We start from the raw sequence: 26,795 nt of genomic DNA on the forward strand, positions 1-26,795 counted from the left end.
GTCTGCTGCTTTGAGGGCTGACAAAGGAGAAAAAGATCTAGTGTTTAGGGAAGAGCGCGTGTGGGGGCGCAAAGAGCACCACCGCGGTGCCGCTCGATGGCGCCGTGCGCTGCTTTGGCCGCACACGTACACCGACGAAGGGCACCACGGTGGCGTCGCCACCTCCTGCGTTGACCTCAGGTGCAATGTCTAGGGTATGCGGCGAAGAGTAGCTAGGGTTAGGGTTCAGGGAGTGGAGCCATGCGGAGTCAAGGGCACCGTCGCCCAGACCACTCGACGGCGGCGTGCTCAGCCTCGGGCGAGCGAGCTCACCGGTGAGGGGACCGGCGGCGGCGCCACTCTACTATGCCCTGGGCCTCTTGTTTCTCTGCCACGGCGCTGAGGAAAGAAGAGAGAGAAAGCGAAGAGATGAATGAAGCTAGGGTTTGGGCTAACCGACGTGGTGGTGATTTTTATCCCACTGAGATCATCGTTCGACCGTTCGATCGAGATCAATGGTTGTGACTGCTCGGGCTGACTTTTGGCCTAGGCGGGGCAGCGGATTCTCGGCCCAGGCCCAGGTTGCGGCCTAGGCATGGGGGAGCGGGCGCGCGCGATGGGGAAGCAGGCCACCGGGCCGCGTTTTCATCGCTGGACCGCCCGCGCGAACGTGCAATAGTGATAGGCCGGGCTGTATGCACAGTAAAGATTGTGAAATGTTTTATTATTTTCATAAACAAATTTTGATGATTTTTGCCTAGTTTAAATCTATGTCAAAATTTGAACCAGTGGGACAATTTTTCCAGAGAGTAGATGAGTATAATAAAATGCTTCTGAAAAGTAGATAAATTATATTTTTTTATGTTTCCGCTTCAAAGGTTAATGTCGATTATCTTCTAATTAAATTCGAACCAATGGGAGAATTTAATCTGAAGAGCAGTTATATTTAGTAAATTATGATTATGTTTATCCTCTAATTAAATTGGAACCAACGGAAAAAATTTAAATTAGAGGAGTAGTCCGTTTTGTTTAAGTCAGATTATGGTATTATCATTTTCTGACCAACGTTGATGGTGACAATAATATAATGAGTTCAAGTTTGAGGTTTAAATCTCTGATAAATTTTACACCAACGTGATCAATTTTTTAAAGAGTAGATAAAGACCAAGAAATACTCCTGAACTAAAAGAATATATTTTATTTTAAGTTTCCGCTGTAATGATGTTGATTATCTTCTAATTAAATTCGAACCAATGGGAGAATTTAATTTTAAAGAGTAGTTATATGTATTTTAAGTTGATTTATGAGTTTTATGCATTAATTCTATTTTTTGCCCAATGGTGATGTAGAATTGATGCAGAAACACCATGTTTATTTAACCGACAAAATCACTCAGCTGCATGTCAATGGGCTGCAATGCTAGGCTATGTGAATAAGAAGGCTTAAGTCAAGCCAGTTCAGGATTGTTTCTTGTTAGTTTATTAATTTTCTGATTAAATTGGAACCAACAGAAAGATTTAATTAGAAAACAAAGTATAAGTGAATGTTTTTATGATAAGAGTTGTAATAAGTAACATGCATATCTAATTTGGCCAACGTTGGATTAAGCATGCGTGTTTATATATAGATTTATCCCGTATGAGGAGAAGTTTTGGCATAGTACTTATGCTAGTCCATCCTGCATGGCGAGAGAAGTTTTGTGATGACTCATATATCTTTATATCCCACATAGCGAGAGAAGTTTGGGTAGCTCTTATGCTATCCTAGTATTGACCATGGCACCGTCATGGTCAATACTAATCAAAAGATAAGAAAAAGATACAAGCGTGACTTGCAAAAGTACTGCTAATGAAAGACCTCGTTGAGTTCTTGAAGTAAAATAAGGAAAGTGTACTCCTAAACAGATCAAGAAATAACTTTGTTTACATGACATAATCATGTGAATGAAGTAAGTTATAAATATCTCCTCATTCACAGGTTTTCTGAATAGTTCTCGAAATTATGGCAGTAAAGTTCATGCCATATTTCGAGGGAAAGAATATTAAGATCAATTAAGAAAAATACTCTTCATTAAGAGTGAGATAAAGATCAATTAAGAAATATACTATTTATTAAGAGTGAGATAAAGATTAATTAAGATGAATTCGACCATTGAAGGAGTACAACGGTCACAACAATGATACCCCTAAGTAGAGAAATAGCTAAATTCTTGGACCTTTTAAAGTTCCGACAGGAAGATAGCGTAGTCAGCCTCAAAGATATTAAGGTGGTGCTTAAAGCGTCATATGAGAATTTAATAGATTAAACCCAAAAGAAGATATTTGAAGATACGCCATCTTTAGAAAAGATGGGAAGATCTGAGGGAGCATGGTATGTAGAGGTATGTAGAGACCTAAGACTTGAAGAGAAGAGGGACTGTGTGCCCACTCCAGTGACTCAGAAGCAATAAGTTTCTCAATACTTGTTGATGTTGTATGACTAATACAACACCTGTTGTTAGCTCTTCGAAGAAGATGAATAATATAAACAAGGATCTTGTAATACAGGAGCCTGTAGAATCAAATGCCTTTTGGTAATGAAGAGCAACAACAGTCCCATATCAAAGTGCCAGTAGCTGAGGCCCCAGAAGGTCTCAAAGAATTAGCAAACTAGTTTTTCTGATAACTATGAAGTCTATGTTAGTAAAGAAATTCAAATGGAGGGTGATCCCACCTCATTTAAAGAAGCCATGAGAAATATTTACTCGTTTAAATGGTAAGAATCTATGAAAGCTGAAATGAATTCGATGAATACGAACGATATTTTGGGGCTTAGAAGAAATTCCCAATGGAGCAAAAACAGTAGGCTGTAAAAGGGTCTACAACACAAAACTTGACTCTAAAAAGGAATGTAGAAAGATATAAAGCACGACTTTTAGCAAAATGCTTTACACAAAGAGAATGAATAGATTACGATGAGAGTTTTCTCTCCAGTCTCATGCAAAGATTCTTTTAGAATCATAATGGTGTTATTGGCACATTACGATTTAAAGTTACATCAGATGGATATAAAGACGACATTTCTTAACGGGAATTTGTATGAAAACGTTAACATGGCACAACCCAAAGGTTTTGTCGTGGAAGAAAAAGAATGTATGGGATGCCGCCTATAGAAATGCATTTATGGTTTAAAAGTAAGTCTCTAGAAAGTAGTATTTGACGATGATGAAAACAATAAGAAAGTTAGGGTTTTTAAAGAAAATGAGAAGGACAATAGCGTTTATGCGAAGTTCAAGAATAGAAAATTCATTTTCCACATCCTGTGAATAGATGGCATTCTACTCACTAGTAGTGATGTTAATCTGTCATTAGAGAAGAAGAAGTTTTGTCCTCAAGTTTCAATGTGAATGATCTTGGTGAAGCGTCATTAGTTTTAGGAATCAAAATTCACCGAGATAGAAGAAAATGGGGTATTAGGACTATCGCAAAGGCATACTTAGAAAAGATTCTAAAGAAATAAAGTATGCATATGAGTAAACCTATGTCTGCTCCTATAATCAAGGGTAATAGATTTGGGAACTTTAAGTGTTTTAAGAACCAATATGAGATTGACCAAATAAACATGGTTCCATATGCTTCAGCTATTGGAAGCTTGATGAGTGTACAAGTACAAATAAGGACTTACCCTGACGTAGTTTCCGTATCTGAGATATTTTGGTAGAAGTCTAGTCTAGATATAGATCATTGGAATAGAGTTGAGAATGTCTTGCAATTTTATAAAGTATCATAGGCCTCATGCTGAGTAAGAACGAACAAGTACTCTCAAGTAGTTGAGGGTACAAATGTTAAGTCTTGACGAGATGTGTAGTGAAATCCGTAGTAGTTGCTAACACTTACAATTAGAGTATTATTGTGGAAAAGCTCTAAAAACAGCTGTGGTGTCATCAGTGATGCATACCATAGTATAGCTTGACATGAGGCTGAAGGAACAGACAAAAGGAGGTTAAGGAAATTAGTACCCGGATTTAACAATAGTAGTCAACAGCAATAACTATTCAAAGTAAGTTAACTTCTAAGACAATAGGTCAAGTGTGCTGCCAAACATATTGACACTAAGTTATATGTTGTAAAGGAGAAAATCCAGAATCATTTTGAAAGCATTGAGCACATAAGTACTGAGTAAGTATTTGTGGATCCACTTATCAAAGGCTTACCACCCAGTGCTTTCAGAGAACACACAATCGACATGAGTTTATGGAAAAGCCTATGATTTTTTAATACTAAGGTCCTAGTTGAGAATCTGTTTCAAAACAGAGAGGTGCATTGTAGCTGTTTAATCTAATGGCAACTGATCATGACGATGAGACATGCTCTATGTACTGATCTGTGATGGAATTTAAAAAAGATAAAGTAAGTTGAGTTTAAGTCATAAAGTGAGATCAATGGGGAGAATGCTAGGATGATCTCCACCAGTTAGCCCAACGGTCAATTGAGACCTTGATCCGTGCCCTGATCGGGGGCGCTCAGCCGGTTCTCCTGGCTGATAGGCCCTCGTCGTGCAGCGCCATAAAAGGACGGTGGGAGCTAGGGCACAAGACACGAGGTTGATCGGAGCCGCCAGTTCCCCACCGAGTCTAACCCTAGTCCGATCTAGAGGGAGCGTTGTGAGCGACGGGAAGGTCCACCGGCCTTCACCGTCGTCACTGGACCGCACCACCACTACGATGCTACCTCTACATTGACACTAGTGGCCACGTCGCTGCGACGCCATGGCCGTGACTACGTTTGGTGACCCAAGTCTTCTATCTAAATTCAGTATTATCCGCTAGATCTACGCTAAGATAGTCCAAGAATTCCATCAAGTAATTGCAGTAAGTATGCTGAGGTCATGTTGAACTCGGACCCAAACAGCACGCGCCCTTAAAGTTTGAAGCCATGTAATTAGTAATTACTGCTTCCGTGGTGCAAGAAGTCGAGATTTGTTGCCGAGTGTTTGTTTAGACCCAGGTTCTGTACCCAGATTTCAATGTCACCTTACTCTCAAAAGACTTTTGAGAAAAAAGATTTTATCACCATATTTCGGTTTCAGTTTGCAGTTTGCGTCTAGAATGTGCTGTGCGATGGGTCGACAGTCTGTAACGTTGGTTGGTACTTAGTAATTTGCCCAGGCTGAAGCATGTGGGAAACGCCGCTCCCAAAAAGAATGAAAGAACAAACAAGTTGTCACGTCGCACTCCACTCCAAAGTTCTTTTCTTTATATTAGCTAATAAAACAAAAAAAACATTTTGTTCTTCTTTGTGAAGTATTTCTATTGCTCGGATATCTGTATGTCCCAACAAGAAAACAAAAAAAAATGTTTCACAAAAGATAGGGTTAATATTCCACAAACTAGGGGTGGGGACCTACTATAGGTTTATATAGTAGAAAAAAAAGGTTCCACAAAGAAAAGTTGTACCATAAGAAACTGTTCGGGAGCGTGTGTGCACGCAACAGGACGACCTGTAGTAGCACTTGTGACGTACGATATCCCCCAAATTTCTATCCATATTTAATTAGTAAAAAACTTTCATGCCTTCCATTGTTTAAAGTTTAAGCTATAGTGTTGTACTACTGTTGTACGAGAATGGTGCTCATAACGAGGGACAATTTGGTTGAAAGGAATGGATGGGCGATTAATAATCTATTAATTAATATAGAGAAAAATAAACAGGCGGTCCTTTGACATAGGACGCTATCTACGTCCATCTACTTTCAAAATACCAATTCTAGATTCATAAACTTAGTTTTGGATATTATCTAGATCCAAATAAGCTTGAATGAAGACAAACTTTATATCAAAATTATAGCCCTCAAAAGGATCTACAACTTTGTAGTTGAAAAGTTTTTGAATTAAAACTGTTTAGGGTCCTAAAATACTATTGTAAGTTTATAGATTTTAAAATTTAAATTTTAAAATTATCAAAAAATCTCGGATATTGACATTGTCTATATGAAAGTTATATTTATCGATACAATCTACAACTTTGTAGTTGAAAAGTTTTTTATTTGAAGTCGTTTAGTATCTCAAATATGTGTTCTAAGTTTCTTATTTAAAAATCTATAAACTTAAAACACATATTTGAGACACTAAACAACTTCAAATAAAAAACTTTTAAACTACAAATTTTTAGATCGTATTGATAACTATAACTTTCATATAGACCATGTCAACATCCGAGATTGTTGGATAATTTTAAATTTTAAATTTCAAAACATGCACACTTAAAACAATATTTTGGGACCCTAAATAGTTTCAATTCAAAAACTTTTCAACTACAAAGTTGTAGATTCTGTCAAGGGCTACAATTTTTATATAAAGTTTGTCTTCATCCGAACTCGTTTAGACCTATTTGGATCTGGATGACACCCGAAGCCAAATTCAAAGACACGGAATTAATATTTTAAAAGTAGAGGGACCTAGATGGCACCTCATGCCAAGTTGAAGGACCGTCAGTGCATTTTCCTCATTAATATAATATTGTTAAAAGGAGTCATCACGATTCGTCGAGAGAGTCCAGAAATTTTGAGATTAATTGAAAAAGTACATACACTGTTATATTTTATAACGATCTAATGGTCCACATTAATCCTTACATCCTAATCTTAATAGCCCAGCCAATCTTGATAAAACTAAATTTATTAATGGAAAAATGATATCAATCATGGAAAGAAAAAAAATCAGTGGTACCTTATCACTAAAGAGTCCTAAGGTTGGACGTGACTTTTTTATGGCTACATGAGTCCTAAACCAATACTATAATCCTGTTTAAAAAATAAACTCTTAGTTAACGTAAATTATGGCACCAATCATGGTTGGACCAAAAAGAATTGGAGTCTAACTAGGAGAAAATCCATCTACACAACCATATATAAGAAAATGAAAAGTAATATTTGTGGATTACAAAAATAGAAATAGCAAATAAGAAAATGTAAAAAAAAAGTTATAGATAAAAAAATAGAAGTATCACTATATCTTAATACTAAAGACAAATATTATTTCATCTAACGAGAAAGGTGGGCCTCACTTAATAAAAAGACATATACCATTTATGATGATCTAATGGCTTGGATTCAATAAAGAGTCCATGTATGGCTAATAAAATTAATAAGTTCCACATTAACAAAGGAAATAAAAAGAACCTATGTCCTTAGATTTTATGATGATCTAATGGCTTAGATTAAACCAAATAATTAGTGCCCTATATAATCAATAAATAGTAAATTACGTGGCTACATATAAAACATTAAAAATATTTTGGATCATGGAAGAAGTCTATGTTGTATGTTACCACTAAAGAAAAACAAAAAGAACATATACCATTTGTGATGATCTAATAGATTTGATTAAACAAGAGTCCATATATCTAATACAATTAATAGTTACCATATTAATCAAAAAACCACATTAACCAAAAAATAAAAAGAACCTACATTGTTGCATTTTTTATTATCTAATGGCATAGATTAAACTATAGAATCCATGCCTTATACAATTAATAAAATATTCATGAGATAATAAATTGAATAAATAATAGCAATTTATTTTTCATAGGAGTTGTAAAGAAAATTATATACATAAACAGTCCATGTAAAGCATAATTACTAAAGGTAAGTGTCGATGTTTCACCACCGATAGCCTGCCACGGGGATACCCGAGGCAGTATGTTCGGGCTTCAGCGTATGCGGAACTCGACGGTGAACGCGAGAGACAGTCGATTTATCCTGGTTCAGACCCTCGACTATGGTCGAGTAACAACCCTACGTCCAGCCGGCGTTAGCCTCTGCGTTGAATTGATTATGAAGTATCGTGTACAATTGTTGTTCTCTCCTTTCCCAGGAGCCCTACCCTCCTTTATATAGCCAGGAGGCCAGAGTCCTAGTCGGTTTACAATGAGAGTTCCTAGTAGGATTACTGAATAGTACTACTACTAAGATTACATAGGAAGAATCCTAGTTAGACTAGATCTTCTCTTTCCCTTGCGGGGTATCCTGTGGGTCCCGCATCGACAAGCCCCCGAGCACTTCATGGTTGAGCTCTGAAAGTCTCATTCTGCTCCTTCAGGTCTTGTTGAGTAGGAACAAACGTCATCCGAGTGCTTTCTGAAGTGAAACATTGTAGCGCTTCTTGGGATCTTCGAGTGGTGAGTGCTTTTTTTTTAAGAAAAAGTACATCCATCTGGTTGTAGCCCCCGAGCCTCTTGCTATTTGGAACAAGGAGCCAGAGGATCTTGTCTTGAAGTTGCTCTGATTGTTCGTTGAAGTTTTATAAAAAAGAACTCGAATATGGCTCGTTCCGGGTTCTTTTTGTTGTAATGTCTTGAAGTGGTCTGCGTTGAGGAAGTCTTTTGGTGACGTGCGCTTTTTCGAAGAAAAAGTGCACTCACTGAGTGTAACCCCCGAGCCTCTTGCTATTTGGAACAAAAAGTTGGAGGGTCTTGAATCTTTATGTTGTTTGAAAATTTGTGTTCTGAAGTAGTCCCCGAGACTTGGATTATGTCATCATTCGGGTAGTTTTGCGGCATCTTTCCGAAGCAGCCTTTTAGTCTTGGATTAAACCATCATCCTTGTAGTTTCGCGGCATCCGGGTTCTTTTATTCGGAAAGAACTCGGTTACATGGCCTTGGCATACTCTCCGCTAGTCTTCTGTTGTCGGATGTGGTTGTGTGGAGTTGGTTGGGTGTAAATGATGTTTGTTGTCGGGTTGTACCGTGGTGGTATATCCTTCCGAATATGCTTGTCCTTAGTCACTGTTCCTTCACGCCTGAGTCCTTTTTCATTGAGTTCTATCTTTTCACTGTTTCCTTTGTCAGATCTTTGCCTTTGGTGCTCCTGGTTCATGTGCACCGCTCTTTTGGTCTATAAATACCCTCTTGTGGTCCTTGTTTTTGAATCATTGAGCATTCTGTTGTGTGGCCTGAAGTCTTTGTAGTCATGGATATGGTAGTTTGTGAAGTTGAGCAGCCCCCGGGCGTATCTTGTAATTGTTGTGTATCTCGTCGTAGCTGGAGGAAGTCTTGTGATAGGGGTTAGAGGTAGACTAATCCCACAGTGGCGTTGCATGAAAAAGTTGGTGGCGGTAGTTGGAGGAAGTCTTGTGATGTGGGCTTCGTTCCTTCATCTGGCAGTTCTTGGCTGGCGCTCTTTGTCTGCCCTGCGGCTGTCCGGTGCAGATCAACACCTGATCCTACATCACGTCAGGCTTGGGTAGACAGATGCCTGCCAGCCTCCTTTGGTCCATGCTTTCCTGCTGTGCTGCTGATTTCCGTCTTGGATGCACTGTGTTCATCCTTTGAAGAAAACAGTGTAACCGAGGGCGGTTTGTTCTACCTGGCAGCAAATTGGAACACGTAGTCGTTCTAGAGCCTAGCTGTGTCCGGGTTCCTCTTTGCTACCTTGCTTGTTGTAGTACTGAGTTCGTCGGGTCTTATAAGATGTGTAATCTCGTACTTCTTGATTTCATTTGTAATAAAAAAGATTCTTGCCTTCATGCTTTCTCCTGCTGTGTTGCCTGTGGAATTTCTAAGTTCTTTTTATCAAGAACCGGGTTCTTTTGTTCCTTCAGAAGTTATTCTCCCTTTCTTCTTTGAGGATGGGTTGTTCTTGCAGTTATCTGATGGCTCCGTAGTAGTGTTGGATGGATAAGTCCAAAATCTGCCCATTGGATTGTACCGTTGTGTGGATTTGTGCCCTCCGTCATTTTAGCTGCGTCGGTAAATGGACCGTTGCGTTCTCACATGGTGTTTTAACGGGCCTGGTGGGCCGTTTCTAACACTGTAAAACTTATTTATAGACCCTTCGTCCTCTTTTTCTTTATTGCCTTTCTTTTGCCTTCAAACCCTAGCTCTTAATCATCCGCCGTTGCCATTGCCGCCGCCGTCCTTAGCGCCACCATCTAGCTTCATCTTCCCCAGTACCTTTTTGCTTCCACTAGTTCATGGGTAAGAAGAAAACCGCGAGCAAGTCCTAGGCGACCTTCGTGGACGAGGAGTCATCCCTTTCTTTGATCGAGAACCAAGAGTTCGTGGCCATGAGAGCTGCTCAGAAGGTTTGGCCGGCTCCAACAACAAGCGAAGATCAGCTGCGCGAGCTCGTCAGTGACGGCTTGATCCAAAGCAAAGTCATCGCTGAATGGAGAGTTCCGGGCGAGCATCGGGTTCCTGCTCCGGGTCCTGGTGAGATTGTCCTCTTCGTTTCCTTTGTCCGCGCCGGACTTTGCCTTCCTGCTTCCGCCTTCCTTCATCAGTTTCTTGGTTATTTCGGGGTTAGTCTGAACCATCTAACCTCTAATGCCATTCTCCATCTTTCCATTTTCGTTCATCTCTGTGAAGCTTTCCTTGGAATCTCTCCTTCTCTATCTCTTTTTCGCTATTTTTTTTGTCTGAAACCTCAACCCCGCCGTGAAGAAACCAGTGTTCTTGGCGGTTGCGGGATTCAGTTTCGCTAGGGTCTTAAAAGCAAGTTCTTTGACTATGACCTGGTTGATTCTGTAAAAGATTGGCGTGTCGAGTGGTTTTATGCTGCTAATTTGATCCCTTCCCTTGTCATCCACTCTGGATCTGGTCCTATGGTGAATGACCGATGGGACAAGAAACTTGAGTCTCCTGCTGAGATTCAAGTGATCCAGCCACTCCTTGATAGGATTAGCATGTTGAAACAGCAGGGTTTAACCGGTTTCGGTATTGTTTCGAGTTTTCTTCGTCGCCGGGTTCAGCCTTTGAAAGAGCAGCAGCACCTTGGCTTCGAGTATTCTGGGGCCGAGGATCCTTCATGCATGGTCCCAGCTCTTGAGCTGACCAATGAAGAGGTACTCGAGCGTCTCCAGAAGATGCTGAAAGGAGTGAGCGTTATTCCTCCTGCTATCTCCGAGTTCTCTACCAACAACCCGCCCCCAGCTGTGAGTTGTTTATCTCTTCATTTGGATACTTTATGTACTCTTGCTGCATCCATTTTTGCTTAGCTTTTCCTTGTCTTGCTATTTTATCCTTTTTCGTAGGATCTTGGGCGGAACTTTGTTGACCCGATCCCTCTTGATGTTCTCCCTGCCGTGGCGGAGACTGGGGATAAACTTGCTGGAACTTCTGCAACTAGTAAGTCCCCATCCTCCACAGTGCTTCCTGGAGTTTCTTCCAGATTTGTTGATGTATATAAAGAATATGTTCCTCGTCTAGTCCCTCGCGGTCCTCGTAGTGTCCCGAAGAGGGGGCGAACAGATGGGTCTTCATCTGGCCTGCCTATCTCCAAGAAGCCTCACAAACCAAGTACTCTCTCAGGTACTCCAGTTGTTGCTAGCATGCTCTTAGGTGAGCATATTTAATACTCTTTGTTCCTTTGTTTTCCTGTTTTTCTCTTGAACCGAGTACTTTTTATTCTTTTTCCAGCAGGTGCTCTGGTTTCCTTGGCTGAAGGAGAGGAGGATGATGAAGTACCCCTCATCATGCGGCGGTGAGTTGTTTTCATATTCCTGTTGCATTGAATTTTTCTTCTTTGTCTTGACTTTTAGTCTTGAACTTTTTAAAGTAACCGGACGTCGGGTACGAGTTCTTTTGAGGCTCCCACGCCGACTTCTTCTGGAGCTCCGGTGTCGAGTTCTTTGGTAGCCTCGGTACCGAGCTCTACTGCTCCTCCAGCGCAGAGTTCTTCCGTAGCTCCAGCCCCGGCTTCTTCCGTGGCTCTAGTATCTGCTATCCCGCTCCCGTCGTCGGGTGGCGGGGACGTTTTCGCCGTCATGGTCCCCCCTGCGAGGCCTTCTTTTGGCTTCGTGAAGAAGAAAGTGGCTGGGTGAGTAGATTCTGGCTTCATCCTTTTGCTTTTGTCTTCTTTCTTCTGGTTCTCATCGGTGCTTTCTTTTATCAATTTTTAGTCTTTCGTCTTCTCTCGTTTCTTCATCGACTTCTTCTCAACCTTCCGCCGTGCCATTGAGTTTTGAGCCTCAGGACTCGCAACATACTGTTGTTGAAGTTGCTACGGGGGCTTCGGAGCTACCTGGCGAAGTTGCGGACTTGGCTGCCCTGGAGGTGACTGTGGTCGTCGCGTCGGGTCCTTCTGAGGGATTGGCTTCGGCTTCCCGGGAGGTTGCTTTGGTCGTTCCTTCTTTGCCCCAGCCGGCCTCTCCTTCCCCTTCTCTTGCTTCTGGTGGTCCCTCTTTTACCGATGATGTGGTGCAACAGTTTGATGCCACTCATCGGCTATCGGAGCTGACTGTAGCCTGGGGGAGCTTGGCGTCCTCTGCGACTTCTTTCGGGGAGAAGCTTTACGTAAGTTTTTTTGAGATACTTTCTTAGGCCATTTGTTTTGCCTTTGTCCTTACGCCTTATTTTTCTCTTTCTTTAATTGTTTAGACTTTCTCTCGTGACCATACCGGCTTCTTCTTTTCATCTGAAACCGAGAAGAAGTTGTCCTTCGAGGTAAGTTCCCTGAAGACTGACCTTGACCTCCTCCGGGCCGAGTGGGAGACTGAGCGTAAGTCGCATCAAAAGGAGGAAAAGGCTCTCCATGCCCGGGTGGTAGATGTAGAGAAACAGAGAGACACTGTTGCCCAGGAGTTGGAGAAACAGAAAGATGCTGCTATCCGGGAGGCTTCAAAGAACTCGGAGGCCATGAAGAGCTTGGAAGCCATGAAGAAAGAATGTAAAGGTATTCCGGGTTCTCTTTGTTTCTTTCAGTATTCAAACTTTTCCCTTCTGCTGACTTGTTGTTTGGTGTCTTGTCCAGCTCTCCGAGTTGAGGGAAAAAAAGCTCTCAGAGGGCATTAATGAAATGAAGACTCTTGTTCATACAAGTCATAACAAGGCTGAGGAGGTAATTATTCATGCTGAGGAAGAACTTGCACTTGCTAAGTTGATCAGGCGTGGAGCTGATAGAGATCTTGTGCAGACCCAAAGAACTATTGAAGACTTGTCTGGGAAGCTGGCGATGGCTACTGAAAATTGGAACATTTTGTGGAAATCCTTTCATTCAGTAGCTGATGTTCTCCAGACTCCAGCGGATGATGGGCAATCTTGGGCTCAGTTCATTCCTCGGATTCCGACTCGTTTCCAAGAGTTCGCGAAGAAGTGCGCTCAAGTATGTACCAAGAATGTGCTGGCCTAGGTCTGGGTCCTTGCTCCAGAGGCGCCTCTGTCCAAGATAGCAGAGGAAGCTGATAGCCAAGAATACCTTGATGCCATTGAGAGGATGGAGCCTGAGGTCGAAGGTTTAGCTAGTAGGGTTGTAGACAGTCTTAATATTGATATTTCCCTTTCTGATGACAATGCCTGATCCAATTGACCAGCTTCTTGTAATATTACACTCCTCTTCAAATGAAGATTCTTTATTTTCATTGATGTATTCTTTGCCCGGGTGTGGCCGGAGTTACTTGACTTGCTGAGTACTTTGTCCCGTTTTCGTCTCTGCCCTGTAAACAACTCTATGTGTTATCCTGACGAAATCCCTCGATTTGTCGAGTACTTTTCTTTTCTTCCTCTTTTGTGATCCGTCGAGTGCTTTGTCCGCGCTATGACTTGTTAGATGTAGATCTTTGTGTTGACAACCTTTTGTCTGCGCTATGTAAAAACGACTCGGCATAGAATGTTCCTTTCGTCTGCGCTATATAAAAATGACTCAGCATAGAATGTTGACTTGACAAACTTCGGCATCCGAGTGCTTTCTTGAGTGGCGCTTGTGCTTTTCTAAGGAAAAAGTATTCCTATCTGGATGTAGCCCCCGAGCCTCTTGCTTTTCGGAATAAAGAGCTGGAGGGTCTTTTTAAGCTTAATTTCGGTCGACTAGTTTTAGATGTTAGCTTTTAGCTACCCTCATCGGCAGGCTCAAGCGTCTTTTCAGCTATTTTGCTCTCGGTTGGGATGCTCAGGCGTGTTTTCAGCCATTTTGCTTTTTGTTTCGGGTGTTAGCTTTTAGCTACCCTCATCGGCGGGCTCAAGCATCTTTTCAGCTATTTTGCTCTCGGCCGGGATGCTCAGGCATGTTTTCAGCCATTTTGCTTTTTGTTTTAGGTGTTAGCTTTTAGCTACCCTCATCGGCGGGCTCAAGCGTCTTTTCAGCTATTTTGCTCTTCGACCGGGATGCTCAGGCGTGTTTTCAGCCATTTTGCTTTTTGTTTCGGGTGTCAGCTTTTAGCTACCCTCATCGGCGGGCTCAAGCGTCTTTTCAGCTATTTTGCTCTTGGCCGGGATGCTCAGGCGTGTTTTCAGCCATTTTGCTTTTTGTTTCGGGTGTTAGCTTTTAGCTACCCTCATCGGCGGGCTCAAGCGTCTTTTCAGCTATTTTGCTCTCGGCCGGGATGCTCAGGCATGTTTTCAGCCATTTTGCTTTTTGTTTCGGGTGTTAGCTTTTAGCTACCCTCATCGACAGGCTCAAGCGTCTTTTTAGCTATTTTGCTCTCGGCCGGTAGGCTCAGGCATGTTTCAGCTATTTTGCTCTTTTGGAAACAACTCGGGGTTTAGCCATCATAAGACATATGTTGTCAAAAAACCATCTTTATTGATTAAGCCATAATACACTTTTTGAACGTTGATCTCTTGTGTTTTGTACATGTACTCTCCTTTGAGTTGTTTTCATGCGTAGAATCTTCTCAGTTGGCTGATGTGCCATGTATTACTGACTTCTTTCTCATCTTCAGTCATTAACTTGTACGTTCCTGGTCCGATGAGTTTTGAGACAATAAAAGGACATTCCCATGGACTGAGTAGTTTATGTCGTCTGTCAGTTTTTTGTATCCTTCTTAGCACTAAGTCTCTAACTTGTAATGATCGAGGATGGGTACTCTTGTTGTAGTGTCGTCTTAAACCTTGTAGGTATCTGGCTGATTGGAGGGTAGCATTTACTCTGACTTCTTCTGAGTTGTCGAGTTCTAATCTTCTTGTGTGTTCTGCTTCTCCTTCATCGTATTGTTCTATCTTTGGTGATGTCCAGATCAAGTCAGCAGGCAGTACGGCCTCTGACCCATAAACTAGGAAGAAGGGTGAGTAGCCTGTTGCTCTGCTTACTTGAGTTCGTAGCCCCCATACTACTTTAGGTAATTCTTCAATCCATTTGGACCCATAGTCCATAGTTCTTCGTATAACCTTGGTTTTAATCCGGCTAGTATGAGTCCATTAGCCCTTTCTACTTGTCTGTTTGCTTCTGGATGTGCAACAGATGCATAGTCTATGCTGAAACCACAGTCTTGTGCCCAGCTTTTGAATTCTGTAGCTGTGAAGGGGGAGCCTAGATCTGTGATGATTCGATTAGGCATGCCGAAGCGGTGCATAATGTCTTGGATGAACTCGACCGCTTTGGTTGCGCTGTATTTCGTGAGTGGTTTGTATTCAATCCACTTGGTGAACTTGTCGATTGCTACGAAGATGTACTCGAAGCCGCCTTTTGCTTTCTTCAGGGGTCCTACTTGATCCAGCCCCTAGCAGGAAAAAGGCCAAGCGGGTGGGATGTAGATAAGATTGTGAGCTGGTACATGGGCTTGTCTTGCAAACATTTGGCAACCTTTGCATTTTCTGACAAGTTCTTCTGCGTCTTTCAAAGCGGTTGGCCAGTAGAATCCAGTGCAAAATGCTTTGCCAACCAGTGTTCTTGAAGCGGCATGATTTCCACAGCAACCTGAGTGTATTTCGTTTAGGATCTCTTTGCCTTCTTCAAATGAGACACATTTTAGGAGTACTCCTGATGATGCTGCTCTTCTGTAAAGTCTATCTCCTACTAGAACGTAGTTTTTGCTTCTGCGAACAACTTGGGTGGCTTCTGCTTTATCTGCTGGCAATTTATTTTCTTTGATATAGTCGATGAAAACTTGGCTCCATGAAGTGTTGATTACCAAGATCTGAACGCCTTTAGCCTAAATTTCAGGGGTTGTCTCACCGGGTTGTTTGATAGAGGGAACTGATAGCTCTTCTATGAATACGCCGGGTGGAACCTTCGCTCTGTCTAATCCGAGCTTGGCGAGGACATCTGCTGCAATGTTGGAATCGCGCAGGACGTGTAGAATTTCTAATCCTTGGAAATGTTTTTCAAGTTTCCGTATTTCAGCACAGTAAGCACCCATGTTTTCTTTGGTGCAATCCCAATCTTTGTTGACTTGGTTGATGACTACTGCTGAATCGCCGTATACGAGTAATCTCTTTATTCCGAGGGTAATTGCCACTCGTAGCCCGTGGATGAGGGCTTCATATTCTGCTTTGTTATTTGTAGCTTGCCATAATATCTGAAGGACGTACTTGAGTTGTTTTCCTTCTGGAGAAATGAGGAGAACGCCTGCACCGGCTCTGCCTAGTTTGAGTGACCCATCAAAGTACATCTTCTAGTGGTCAAGGATTGTATCTGATAAAGGCTGTTGAATCTCTGTCCACTCGACCACAAAATCAGCAAGGGCTTGAGATTTGATTGCTTTTCGTGGGGTGAAATCGATGTTAAGAGCTCCGAGTTCAACTGCCCACTTTGATATGCGTCCCGTCGCATCTTTGTTGTGTAAGATGTCTCCGAGCGGGAAGTCTGTCACCACTATGATCTGGTGGCTTTCAAAATAGTGGCGAAGCTTGCGTGAAGTGATCAATAGGGTGTAGAGTAGTTTTTGTACATGCGGGTACCATATTTTTGATTCAGATAACACTTCGCTGATGTAGTATACGGGCCGTTGTACTTTATACACGCGTCCTTCTTCTTCCCTTTCTATGACTATTGCCGTGCTGACCACAGCAGTAGTCGCTGCAATGTATAGCATCATATCTTCGTCTCTCCTTGGGGGTGTGAGAATTGGTGAGGATGTGAGGTATGCCTTAAGTTTCTTGAAAGCTTCGTCGGCCTCTTTTGCCCACTCAAACTTGTCTGTTTTCTTTAGTAGTTTAAAGAAAGGTAACCCCTTCTCGCCGAGTCTTGATATGAAACGGTTGAGGGCCGCCATGCATCCTGTTAGTTTCTGCACATCTTTGATACTTCTAGGTGGGCCCATTTCTATTATAGCTCGAATTTGCTTGGTGCTGGCTTCAATCCCGCGCTGACTGGCCAAAAATCTGAGTAGTTGTCCTGAGGGAACTCCGAATACACATTTATTTGGGTTCAACTTCCATCTCCATCTCTTCAAGTTTTCGAAGGTTTGCTTTAAATCTTCAATCAGAGTGTCTGGGTTCTTTGTTTTCACCACTACATCATCCACGTATGCCTCCACATTTTCACCGATTTGATCCCTAAGGCAAGTTTGGATAGCTCTTTGGTATGTGGCGCCAGCGTTCTTTAGTCCAAATGACATGGTCTTGTAACAGTAAGCATCGAACGGAGTAATGAAAGACGTCTTGCTCTGGTCTTGTTCTTTTAATGTGATCTGGTGGTACCCTGAATAGCAATTGAGAAAGGATAATAGCGCAGACCCTGCTGTTGAGTCGACTATCTGGTCAATGCGTGGTAGCCCGAACGGATCTTTTGGGCAATGTTTGTTGAGGTCTGTGTAGTCAACGCACATGCGCCACTCGTTCGTGTTCTTCTTCTGCACAAGGACCGGGTTTGCTAGCCAGTCTGGGTGAAGGATTTCTCTGATGAATCTGGCTGCTATCAGTTTTGTGATTTCCTTTTTAATCGCTGCCTTTTTGTCGGGTGAGAATCGTCGTAGCCGTTGCTTTACAGGCTTGGAGCTTTCATTAACATCAATTCTGTGCTCAGCCAACTCTCTTGGGACACCTGGCATGTCGGCCGGCTTCCAAGCGAAGATATCTTTGTTGTCCCGAAGAAAGTTGGTGAGCGCGAGTTCCTATTTTGCCGAGAGGTGAGCACTGATGGTTGCTGTCTTGGAGGTATCGCCAGTGCCCAAGTCGATTTGCTTGACGTCGGCTTCTTTTGGTGGTGCGATGATGCTGGGCTTTTTAGCCGGTATTTGTAATTCTTCTTGGCTCATTTCTGCAACAATTGTGGCTATTTCTTTTCTTCCATTGTCGGCTTGTGCTTTGGCTGCAATTTGGATCGCCTGAACGTCGCAGTCAAAAGCACGCTTCAAATCACCTCGAAGAGAAAGGATACCGTTGGGTCCTGGCATCTTAAGCAGTAAGTATGGATAATGTGGTATTGTCATAAATTTTGCCAGTGCTGGGCGTCCGAGGATTGCATGATATGATGAATCGAAGTCCACGACTTCAAATTTGATAAACTCTATTCAGTAGTTCGAAGGAGTTCCAAAAGTAACGGGTAAAGTAATTTGTCCGAGTGGCATGGCTGCCTTGCCTGGTACTATGCCGTAAAAAGGTGTACTTGTTGGTGTAATCATCCCGGCGAATTGTAGCCCCATCTTCCTTAGTGTTTTCTGAAAAGATGATGTTGAGTCCGGCTCCCCCATCGATTAGTACTTTGGTGACAGTCATACCAGCAATAGTTGGATCTAGAACCAGTGGATAATGGCCTGCGTTTCCCACGCTAGTCCATTGGTCTTCTCTTGAAAATTGGATTGGATATTGTGACCAATTGAGATATCTTGGTGTAGCCGGTTCTGCCGTCATGATAGTCCGTAGTGCTAGTTTTTCTTGATATTTGCTTCTGCAATCTGGAGCCCCGAGAAGATCACTGCTACCGTTCCCCTAGGTTTTTGGAATCCTTTGTCCTCATGGTTGTCTTCATCTTTTTTATGATTGTCCTCTTTGGTGTTCTCCTTACTATCTTTTCTTGTGTATCGATCATTGAAAGTGTAGCAATTTCCGATGGTGTGTCTCCCATTGGGGTGCAATGGGCAACGTATGTTTTCAATGTCATCATATCTTCTGGGTTTGGAAAACTTCTTTGATTTGTCGGCCATTGCTATGGTATTGTCTGGTCTACGTTTTCTTTCTTGATGTCTGCTATTTCGATGATTTTGCTTGTCCGGGTTGTCCTGGTTGCTTCTATCCGGGAACCTCTCTCGTGTTTTTTCTTCTGTAGTAATCATCTTTTCCACCATTCGTCTGAATTCTTCATTGTTTCTCGGATTTTCTTTGCAGAAGTCTTGAAATTGCCACCTAGCCATGATTCCGTGAGAGAAAGCTTCAATTACTTCTCGTTCGGTGATGTCATGCACTTGAGCCCATAGTTCGCCGAATCGTCGATAGTAATTTCTGAGACTTTCGCCTCCCTTTTGCTTGAGTCCTTTCAGTTCTACATGAGTGATCGGGTGTGTGATGATACCCGCGAAATTTTCACAAAAAGCTCTTTGCAAGTCCTCCCAATTTCTGATCGATCCTGGGTTCAATTTATCAAACCATTGGAGGGGCATAGTTTCTAGTGCCATGGGAAAGAACAGGGTTTTGATATCGTTGTCTCCTCCGGCGAGTTCAATTGATTGTGAATATATTCTGAGCCATTGCCTTGGTTCAATTTTGCCATCATACTTGGAGTGGTTAGACGGTTTGAACTTGTGAGGTAATCGTACTGATGCAAGCCTGTTTGCAAAACAGGGGAATCTGTCGTGTGTTTTGGCTTCTTTGAATTCGGATTCGGCACCTCCTTCTGGCCCACTGTTGTTTTGATGGGAATAAGTCTGCGAGGCTGTCTGGGTAGGCACCCTACTCCTGGTCTTTCTTGGTTGTTCAAATTGGTGGCCTTGATTATGTTCCTTCCTACTTTCTCCGTTATGGCTTCCACCTGGCTCAAGTCATTCAAAAGTAGACTTCCGTTGATTTTGATCTTCTTGCCTGTGGGTTGTTGATCTGGCGGGTAGTCTTGATTGGTCTCTCTCTTCATGCGTTCTCGGGATCGTCGTCTGGAGCAAGTCTTGGAGCTGTTCATACTTCTCACCAGGATATGAAGTTGCCCTGAGTTCTTCTAATGCTTCTTGAATCTTATCGTAAGGCGTATTCGCCGTGCGTCTTCCTTCGACTTCTCGTTGTGATTTTCTTCTATCGTATTCAGCCAACTCTGACTCATATCTGATCCAGGCTTCCCTGCGCTGCCTAGCACGGTGTTGGCGCCCTTGCTTCAACTTGTTTTTTCTTTCTCTAGCTTGTTTCTGACTCTCAGTTTCTCCATCGTAGCCCTGGGCAAAGGGTGATATGTTGGATTCTGATTCATCCGATGACCTGACATCGGGTGCTTCTGGGGGATTTAATGGTGACCGAGGACGTTGAACCATGAGTACTTCCCGTGCGTGCGTCGTTCTGTTATTGGTGTTAGTTTTCATACTGTCGGAGTTGCTGATGACTTCAGTAGATGCTTCGATGTCGTAGATCAAGTCTCCTTCTTGGTAAGGTAGAATAGCTGTTGTTGTTGTGCTGACTAGTTGGGTTCCGCTATCTTCAGGAACGGAACCTGGCCAGTGGATGATACAGTCTTGCGATGTTATCGTTAGTACGAGACCCTCCTGGGCTCCTGTTAGTGGTATCCCAAGCATTGGATTGAAAGACCTTTCGAACTGTCCCTGATAGGATTTTGCCATGTTGTCGAGCCCAAACGGAAAAGAACTCAACTTCTTGAAAGAACTCTAAATGTAATCCGAGTTATTTTGGGTTGTGCTCTGGAATCCTGCCGAAGAAGAACTCGGTTTCTTGAAAGAACTCGAATAAAACTCCACCTTGGACATGGAACTTGAATTCGAGTCGGATGCACGTAGCCGTGAAATCTGATTTGAATCGGATATCATGAGCTGCGCGAATCTTCTGGTGAGCTGATCCGTCGTAGTTGTCGAAATAGGAAATTCTTCATGATGATCCGGATCTTTGAGGAAATGGCCTTGAAGCTTGCCGTAGTTGTCTGTCTCGCAGATCCATGAGCCAAAGATGAAAATTGATCCCGTCGGGAAGATCATGTTATCGAGGTCCATCGAGCTCTCGGATGCAAAGTCGCCGAAAGGCCCCTACCTGGCGCGCCAGCTGTCGATGTTTCACCACCGATAGCCTGCCACGGGGATACCCGAGGCAGTATGTTCGGGCTTCAGCGTATGCGGAACTCGACGGTGAATGCGAGAGACAGTCGATTTATCCTGGTTCAGGCCCTCGACTATGGTCGAGTAACAACCCTACGTCCAGCCGACGTTAGCCTCTGCGTTGGATTGATTATGAAGTATCGTGTACAATTGTTGTTCTCTCCTTTTTCAGGAGCCCTGCCCTCCTTTATATAGCCAGGAGGCCAGAGTCCTAGTCGGTTTACAATGAGAGTTCCTAGTAAGATTACTGAATAGTACTACTACTAAGATTACATAGGAAGAATCCTAGTTAGACTAGATCTTCTCTTTCCCTTGCGGGGTATCCTGTGGGTCCCGCATCGACAGTAAGGTAATAAATTTGATTAAAATATAAAATTAATGTTTTGTCTCTAAGATAATTGGAAAGAGAATATATAAATGAATATAGTGCATATAAATTAGAATTAGTAAAAGTCTAAATTTAAAATTGCAAATTAGAAAAAAGTAGTAGCTTGATTTTCAAATTTTGAAAGACAAGTAAATAAAAACTTAGTATTAGTATAAGCTCAAAGAAGTTAGTGTTTCGTTTTTAGTGGCTAAACCTACCACATTAATCCTATACAACGAGATTGTAACAGACTAGCGATCTAAAGCTGTCAAACGATATATGAAAAATAAATAAATAAGCCATCACATATATAGAACAAATATAAAAAAGATGTGCATCTATAATCTATAAATGTATATTGTAAAATTTCATAAGAAAAAATTGTCTTGTAGTGCATATGTACCTGAAATTTGTTCTTTTCATATTAGTTTGTCCAGATGGAGTTTGAATCTCAAATTTTTGTGATAATGTACATCTAAAGATGTTCTATGCATGTGCATCATTTCATTGTTTTTCAAACTTCTAGGTATGTTTTTCTAATGGGGTTTTCATGATTCCATAGAAGAGGTGATTTGCATCACCAATAATTTCCAGAGCATTACAAGATTGAACTCCTGTGTGGTGTGTCTGTCTGACTGGCTAGCTTTGTCAGCACAAGGGCCGAGGTGAAGCCGTGAAGGCCGGCGTGAAGCCAAGACTTTGACTTGTCCGTCCCCTCTCCAATCACAGTAGTGTACGTATATCCATCTCAGCACCACTCGTTGTTTATATATATGCACCTCCATCAAATCATTTTGTCTCATCCTGTTTCCATTAGCGTAGACCAACCGCGGGCTAGGCCAACCAGTCCCGATCATCATCCCATGGCGTCCTCCTCCAAGCGGTCGCTGCCATGCGTGGTCCTCTTCCTCCTCATCGCTGTCTTCCATCATGGCTGCTCGTCGGCGATGGCCCACAGACCGTACTCCGGCGGCAGCCCGATGATGGAGCGGTTCCAGCGGTGGAAGGCGGCGTACAACAAGTCCTACGCCACGGTCGCCGAGGAGCGGCGGCGGTTCCGGGTGTACGCGCGCAACATGGCGTACATCGAGGCCACCAACGCCAAGGCCGAGGCGGCGGGGCTCACGTACGAGCTCGGCGAGACGGCCTACACCGACCTCACCAACCAGGAGTTCATGGCCATGTACACGGCGCCCGCGCCGGCGCAGCTGCCTGCGGACGACGACGAGGACGACCAGGCGGTGATCACCACGCGCGCTGGGCCCGTTGACGCCGTCGGCCGGGGCGCGCCGGGCCAGCTGCCGGTGTACGTGAACCTGTCCACCGCCGCGCCGGCGAGCGTGGACTGGCGGGCCAGCGGCGCCGTGACGCCTGTGAAGAACCAAGGCAGATGTGGTACGCACAAGTCACAACCCGTAAAGAGCATCATCATGTCATTCCGTCCTGGCACCTGTCATTTGCCACCTATTATTGCTCTCACCTGTCCCTAACCACATGCATGCATGCTTGTCACTGCCCAAAACACATGCTTTTGCCTGCATCTGCGTGTGCAGGGTCGTGCTGGGCGTTCTCGACGGTGGCGGTGGTTGAAGGGATCTACCAGATCCGGACGGGGAAGCTGGTGTCGCTGTCGGAGCAGGAGCTGGTGGACTGCGACACGCTGGACGCCGGCTGCGACGGCGGCATCAGCTACCGCGCGCTGCGGTGGATCACCTCCAACGGCGGGCTCACCACGGAGGACGACTACCCGTACACGGGCACCACGGATGCCTGCAACAGGGCCAAGCTCTCCCACAACACGGTCAGCATCGCGGGGCTCCGGCGCGTGGCCACCCGGAGCGAGGCGTCGCTGGCGAACGCCGTGGCGGGGCAGCCCGTGGCCGTGTCCATCGAGGCCGGCGGGGACAACTTCCAGCACTACAAGAAGGGAGTGTACAACGGGCCCTGCGGGACCAACCTGAACCACGGCGTCACCGTCGTAGGCTACGGCCAGGAGGTGGCCGGCGCCGGCGGAGACAAGTACTGGATCATCAAGAACTCGTGGGGGGAGAGCTGGGGCGACGGCGGATACATCAGGATGAGGAAGGACGTCGCGGGCAAGCTGGAGGGGCTCTGTGGCATCGCCATCCGCCCGTCCTTCCCACTAATGTGACGACATGATGTACATCCTTTTTTTCCTTTTTTATTTTAATTAAATAGTCAGCATATGATCGAGTCAAACTTTTTTTCTTCCTGCTATTACGTGTACTAGTACACTTGTTGTAAATAATAATCCACGGCACCTCGCGTGTGGCGTGTAAACTTTATTCTTGTGCGAAAACGACTTCTGGAAATGAATTACTCCTATGTACAACGTGTCACTGTCAATCGTCATTTACTCGCTTCAATAGACAACATCAAGCACTCATTATGAAATGTGGAACAACATTGGTGGTCGATAATGCCAAGATTCTGTTTGGATCAACTTTAAATTACAGTGAAGTGATCCAAGCATCACCAAACTAGTAGCAGGAACCCCACGCATTGCAGCAGGGCACACTACAAGAAAAAGTGTTATTAACGATGGGATATGTGGTCATTAAAACTTGATATGTGGTCGTTTTAACGACCACAAAAATGTGGTCGTCCATGGTCGTTAAAGGCTCCGTCGTTAATACTATTAACGACCACACACAATTTCCCGTCGTTAACTTTTCAACGACGGGATAATATGTGGTCGTTGATACTATAGCATTAACGACAACATTTATATTAACAACAACCACATGCGTCATCGTTAATATCATAGTGCCATCTACCATAATGCATTAACAACCACATTTGTGGTCGCTAGTTGTTTGTACAAGGTACTATATGGAGGGTAGCAGTGACCACTTTTATAGCATTAACAACCACACATTTATGACTAATAATTTTATATTGGAATGGCAATAGCATCAGCAACCAATATGCGACATAAACAATGGCATGCTTTCACAATAGGCAATTTATAGATGAATTAATTTGCAACATTCCACAAACTCAACTTCACAATGGTCCTCGATGGTTCATGTGACCAAGGGGGTAAATACAATCCAAAACATGAAACAAATACTAGCTGACTTAAGACTACAAATAACAAGGTAGCACTAAGCTATGCTTGAAGGGATCCACCCATCAAATGCCTTCTCATGAACAACTGTGAGGTCATGCTGCTAATGTTGCTCTTCATCTTGCTCCCTGCAATATGCAAATTTCATATCAACAACAAACAAATAAAATCAAATAAAGAGATCTGGTATAAATAATTTTTCTAGGTGTAGATACTTACAGATAATCACTTTTATTCATGAGCTGAACTAGCACTCATATTACGCTTTAATTCTGCCCATTCTTCTTCCATTCGGCTAACACGATTGGTAATCATTCGATTTTCCTCATGAAGTGCTCGATTATCTTCTTGAAGTTCTTTCTTTTCCTGTTCAGACTGTGTAAGCTTTTATATCAGTTCAGCTTTGGTAACAATCGGACTCCGTAAGTCTCTTGCTTTTATTCCACCACCATAACCAACAACATGGTCACGCCTATTTGATTCAAAGCACTTATCCATAAGTTCCACATTAGAAAGGGAAGGGTTCAGTAGCCTTTCCACCTCAATCTCTGCCTGTGAACAAAGCAATTAGAATTAGGTGCTTCTACCAACACATGTGTATTTATTCTTGTGTAAGAGGGATATATCCGAATACATTTGTAACTAATCTACAATAATGCCTAGCAAAATGAATCCAAAGGCAACTATAAACTTACGTGCTTGGTAGAGGTTTCAGAATCCACAAAGGTGCCATCCTTCATGCGAGTGAGAGAAAATAATTTATCCAAAGTTGGAGGATTGTTTTCCTTGCCACCCTATTACAGGCAGAACATCAAAACACAAGTAACGAGAGCTAATAACTGAAAAAGTGAGCGCAGAATACTATACATACATTGTCCCATATGATCTGTCTGTATGGTTTGCTACCACTGTGATGAAGAATTTTCAAGTTGGATCTGTTTTTAGAGTTTCTCTTGCTCTTATCCTACAGTTCCATGAAATAATTTTACTAACCATAGTCACAAGTGATAAAATGTGCAACACACAAGTTGTTACTATGTAAGTGAGAAGATTAACACTTACTATGAAATCCTTGCTGTAGAAATGTTCCTTGACAAGCCACTCCCAATCAGGTTTTTTAATCCCTTTAGGGCAGTTCTTAATAGCTTGCTGCATATTCCTTGCTGGCTTCACAAATTGCCGATTCAAGTCTCCACGCCAATTATTCCATAGATCTCTAGCGTGCTCCATGATCTCAGCTTTGTATACATCAATTTCAATGTCTGGATTTGCATTTTCAAACTTGTCCTGCATAGATATTAAACCAATGTTTCAATATGAGTACAAGATTCTTGAAGGAAAAAACTAAGTATACTGACTTATATATGTAAGGAAGCGTGTACCTTAATTGCATCAAAAATGTGTTTTTGAGCTGCTGCACTTATATCAGTCCATTTCTTCACTCTGATTGGAGTAATGTTAGAATCACGGACTATTCTACCCAACTGTCTTGGGAATGTTTTAGATAAAGCCCGATTGTTGTAGAACATTACTTTAATTTTCTCGCCTGCCTTTAGTTTTGCAACCTTCTTACATTTATTTCTTCCACGGCCTTGCCGTTTCTGTACTGTTTTGCCACCTAAAACATATACAAAAGAAGAGTCAAACTCATTTTGGTAAAGAAAAGTATTTTTACTTGGTTTAGTGTCCAGACCATTTGATGTATCTGCAGGTCGCTGCTGCTCTTGTACTTCCTCAGTTTCCATGTTGTCATTATCTGATAATTCATCTTAAAGTAAATGGTCCAAATGGAGTATCTATCACTAAATGAGTATTGTAACATGTGCACTAAACTCTTATTCCTGAATATGTTATTAGCACCACATTATGATTTTTCTTCATCTATGATTGGTAATTTTTGTCGCAACATGCACTGTCAAAAAATAAATGTTCATCTACAAAGTGTTCAACATAAGTATTTTTTTCCATACCATCCTGCATTGAACATGTAGAACTCTGTGGAATCCGTCTCCTTTCAGCATGCGTGTTTTGTTGATCAATGGCCCTGTGATCATCGCTACTCCTTGCAGCATGTGCCCTGTACTGATCAATAGGCCTGTTGCCATCTCTGCTCCTTCCAGCAAGCATCCTATCTTGATCAATAGCCCTACAGTCATCTCTACTGAAGGTGGCTGCAACACATAAGTGCTAACTGTAAATAATGAAAATTAGTTCGATATAGATTTTCTACTCATTTAAGATGCCAGAGTCTAACATTTGAACTTCTTTGTTTTCCAGTTCCATTGATGCCATTCATCTGTTGCTTCTTCATCATCTGAATTTTCGCTAGCATATGAAGAACATGGCTGACTTGCATATTTGGATTTCTTTGCTTTTACTATCCTATCAGACAAAGTATCTCCTCCATGTTCCGAGTCATCTACAGAAATACAATGTTAAGTGGAACAATAGGTTATGTAAACTATTTCTTAGACATACATTGT

General features: G+C 42.8%; 2 protein-coding genes across 2 annotated transcripts; one reads left to right on the forward strand and one right to left on the reverse strand.

Annotated features, from left to right (window-relative positions):
* Nucleotides 1-22,017: 22,017 nt before the first annotated feature.
* Nucleotides 22,018-23,581, forward strand: LOC136545738 (senescence-specific cysteine protease SAG12-like). Its single transcript, XM_066537722.1, has 2 exons — nucleotides 22,018-22,616; nucleotides 22,775-23,581. The coding sequence occupies exons 1-2, from the start codon at nucleotides 22,085-22,087 to the stop codon at nucleotides 23,371-23,373; spliced, it is 1,131 nt and encodes a 376-aa protein (XP_066393819.1). The 5' UTR covers nucleotides 22,018-22,084; the 3' UTR covers nucleotides 23,374-23,581.
* Nucleotides 23,582-24,562: 981 nt separating this feature from the next.
* LOC136545739 (uncharacterized) lies at nucleotides 24,563-25,595 on the reverse strand. The gene is made up of 4 exons (XM_066537723.1): nucleotides 25,375-25,595; nucleotides 25,184-25,276; nucleotides 25,008-25,106; nucleotides 24,563-24,864 (listed from the first exon to the last, which is right to left on the reverse strand). Exons 1-4 carry the CDS (start codon nucleotides 25,540-25,542, stop codon nucleotides 24,700-24,702), a joined length of 525 nt encoding a protein of 174 aa, XP_066393820.1. The 5' UTR covers nucleotides 25,543-25,595; the 3' UTR covers nucleotides 24,563-24,699.
* Between the last annotated feature and the right edge of the window lie 1,200 nt (nucleotides 25,596-26,795).

This window comes from Miscanthus floridulus, chromosome 3 (assembly GCF_019320115.1).
Source record: "Miscanthus floridulus cultivar M001 chromosome 3, ASM1932011v1, whole genome shotgun sequence".
Classification (NCBI taxonomy): Eukaryota; Viridiplantae; Streptophyta; class Magnoliopsida; order Poales; family Poaceae; genus Miscanthus; species Miscanthus floridulus.

Coding starts and splice junctions, on each gene's coding strand:
- LOC136545738 (XM_066537722.1), top strand. CDS start 22,085: ATGGCGTCCTCCTCCAAGCGGTCGCTGCCATGCGTGGTCCTCTTCCTC. Junction 22,617..22,774: donor GAAGAACCAAGGCAGATGTG/GTACGCACAAGT, acceptor CTGCGTGTGCAG/GGTCGTGCTGGGCGTTCTCG.
- LOC136545739 (XM_066537723.1), bottom strand. CDS start 25,542: ATGGAGCACGCTAGAGATCTATGGAATAATTGGCGTGGAGACTTGAAT. Junction 25,277..25,374: donor TCTACAGCAAGGATTTCATA/GTAAGTGTTAAT, acceptor ATGGAACTGTAG/GATAAGAGCAAGAGAAACTC. Junction 25,107..25,183: donor GACAGATCATATGGGACAAT/GTATGTATAGTA, acceptor TGCCTGTAATAG/GGTGGCAAGGAAAACAATCC.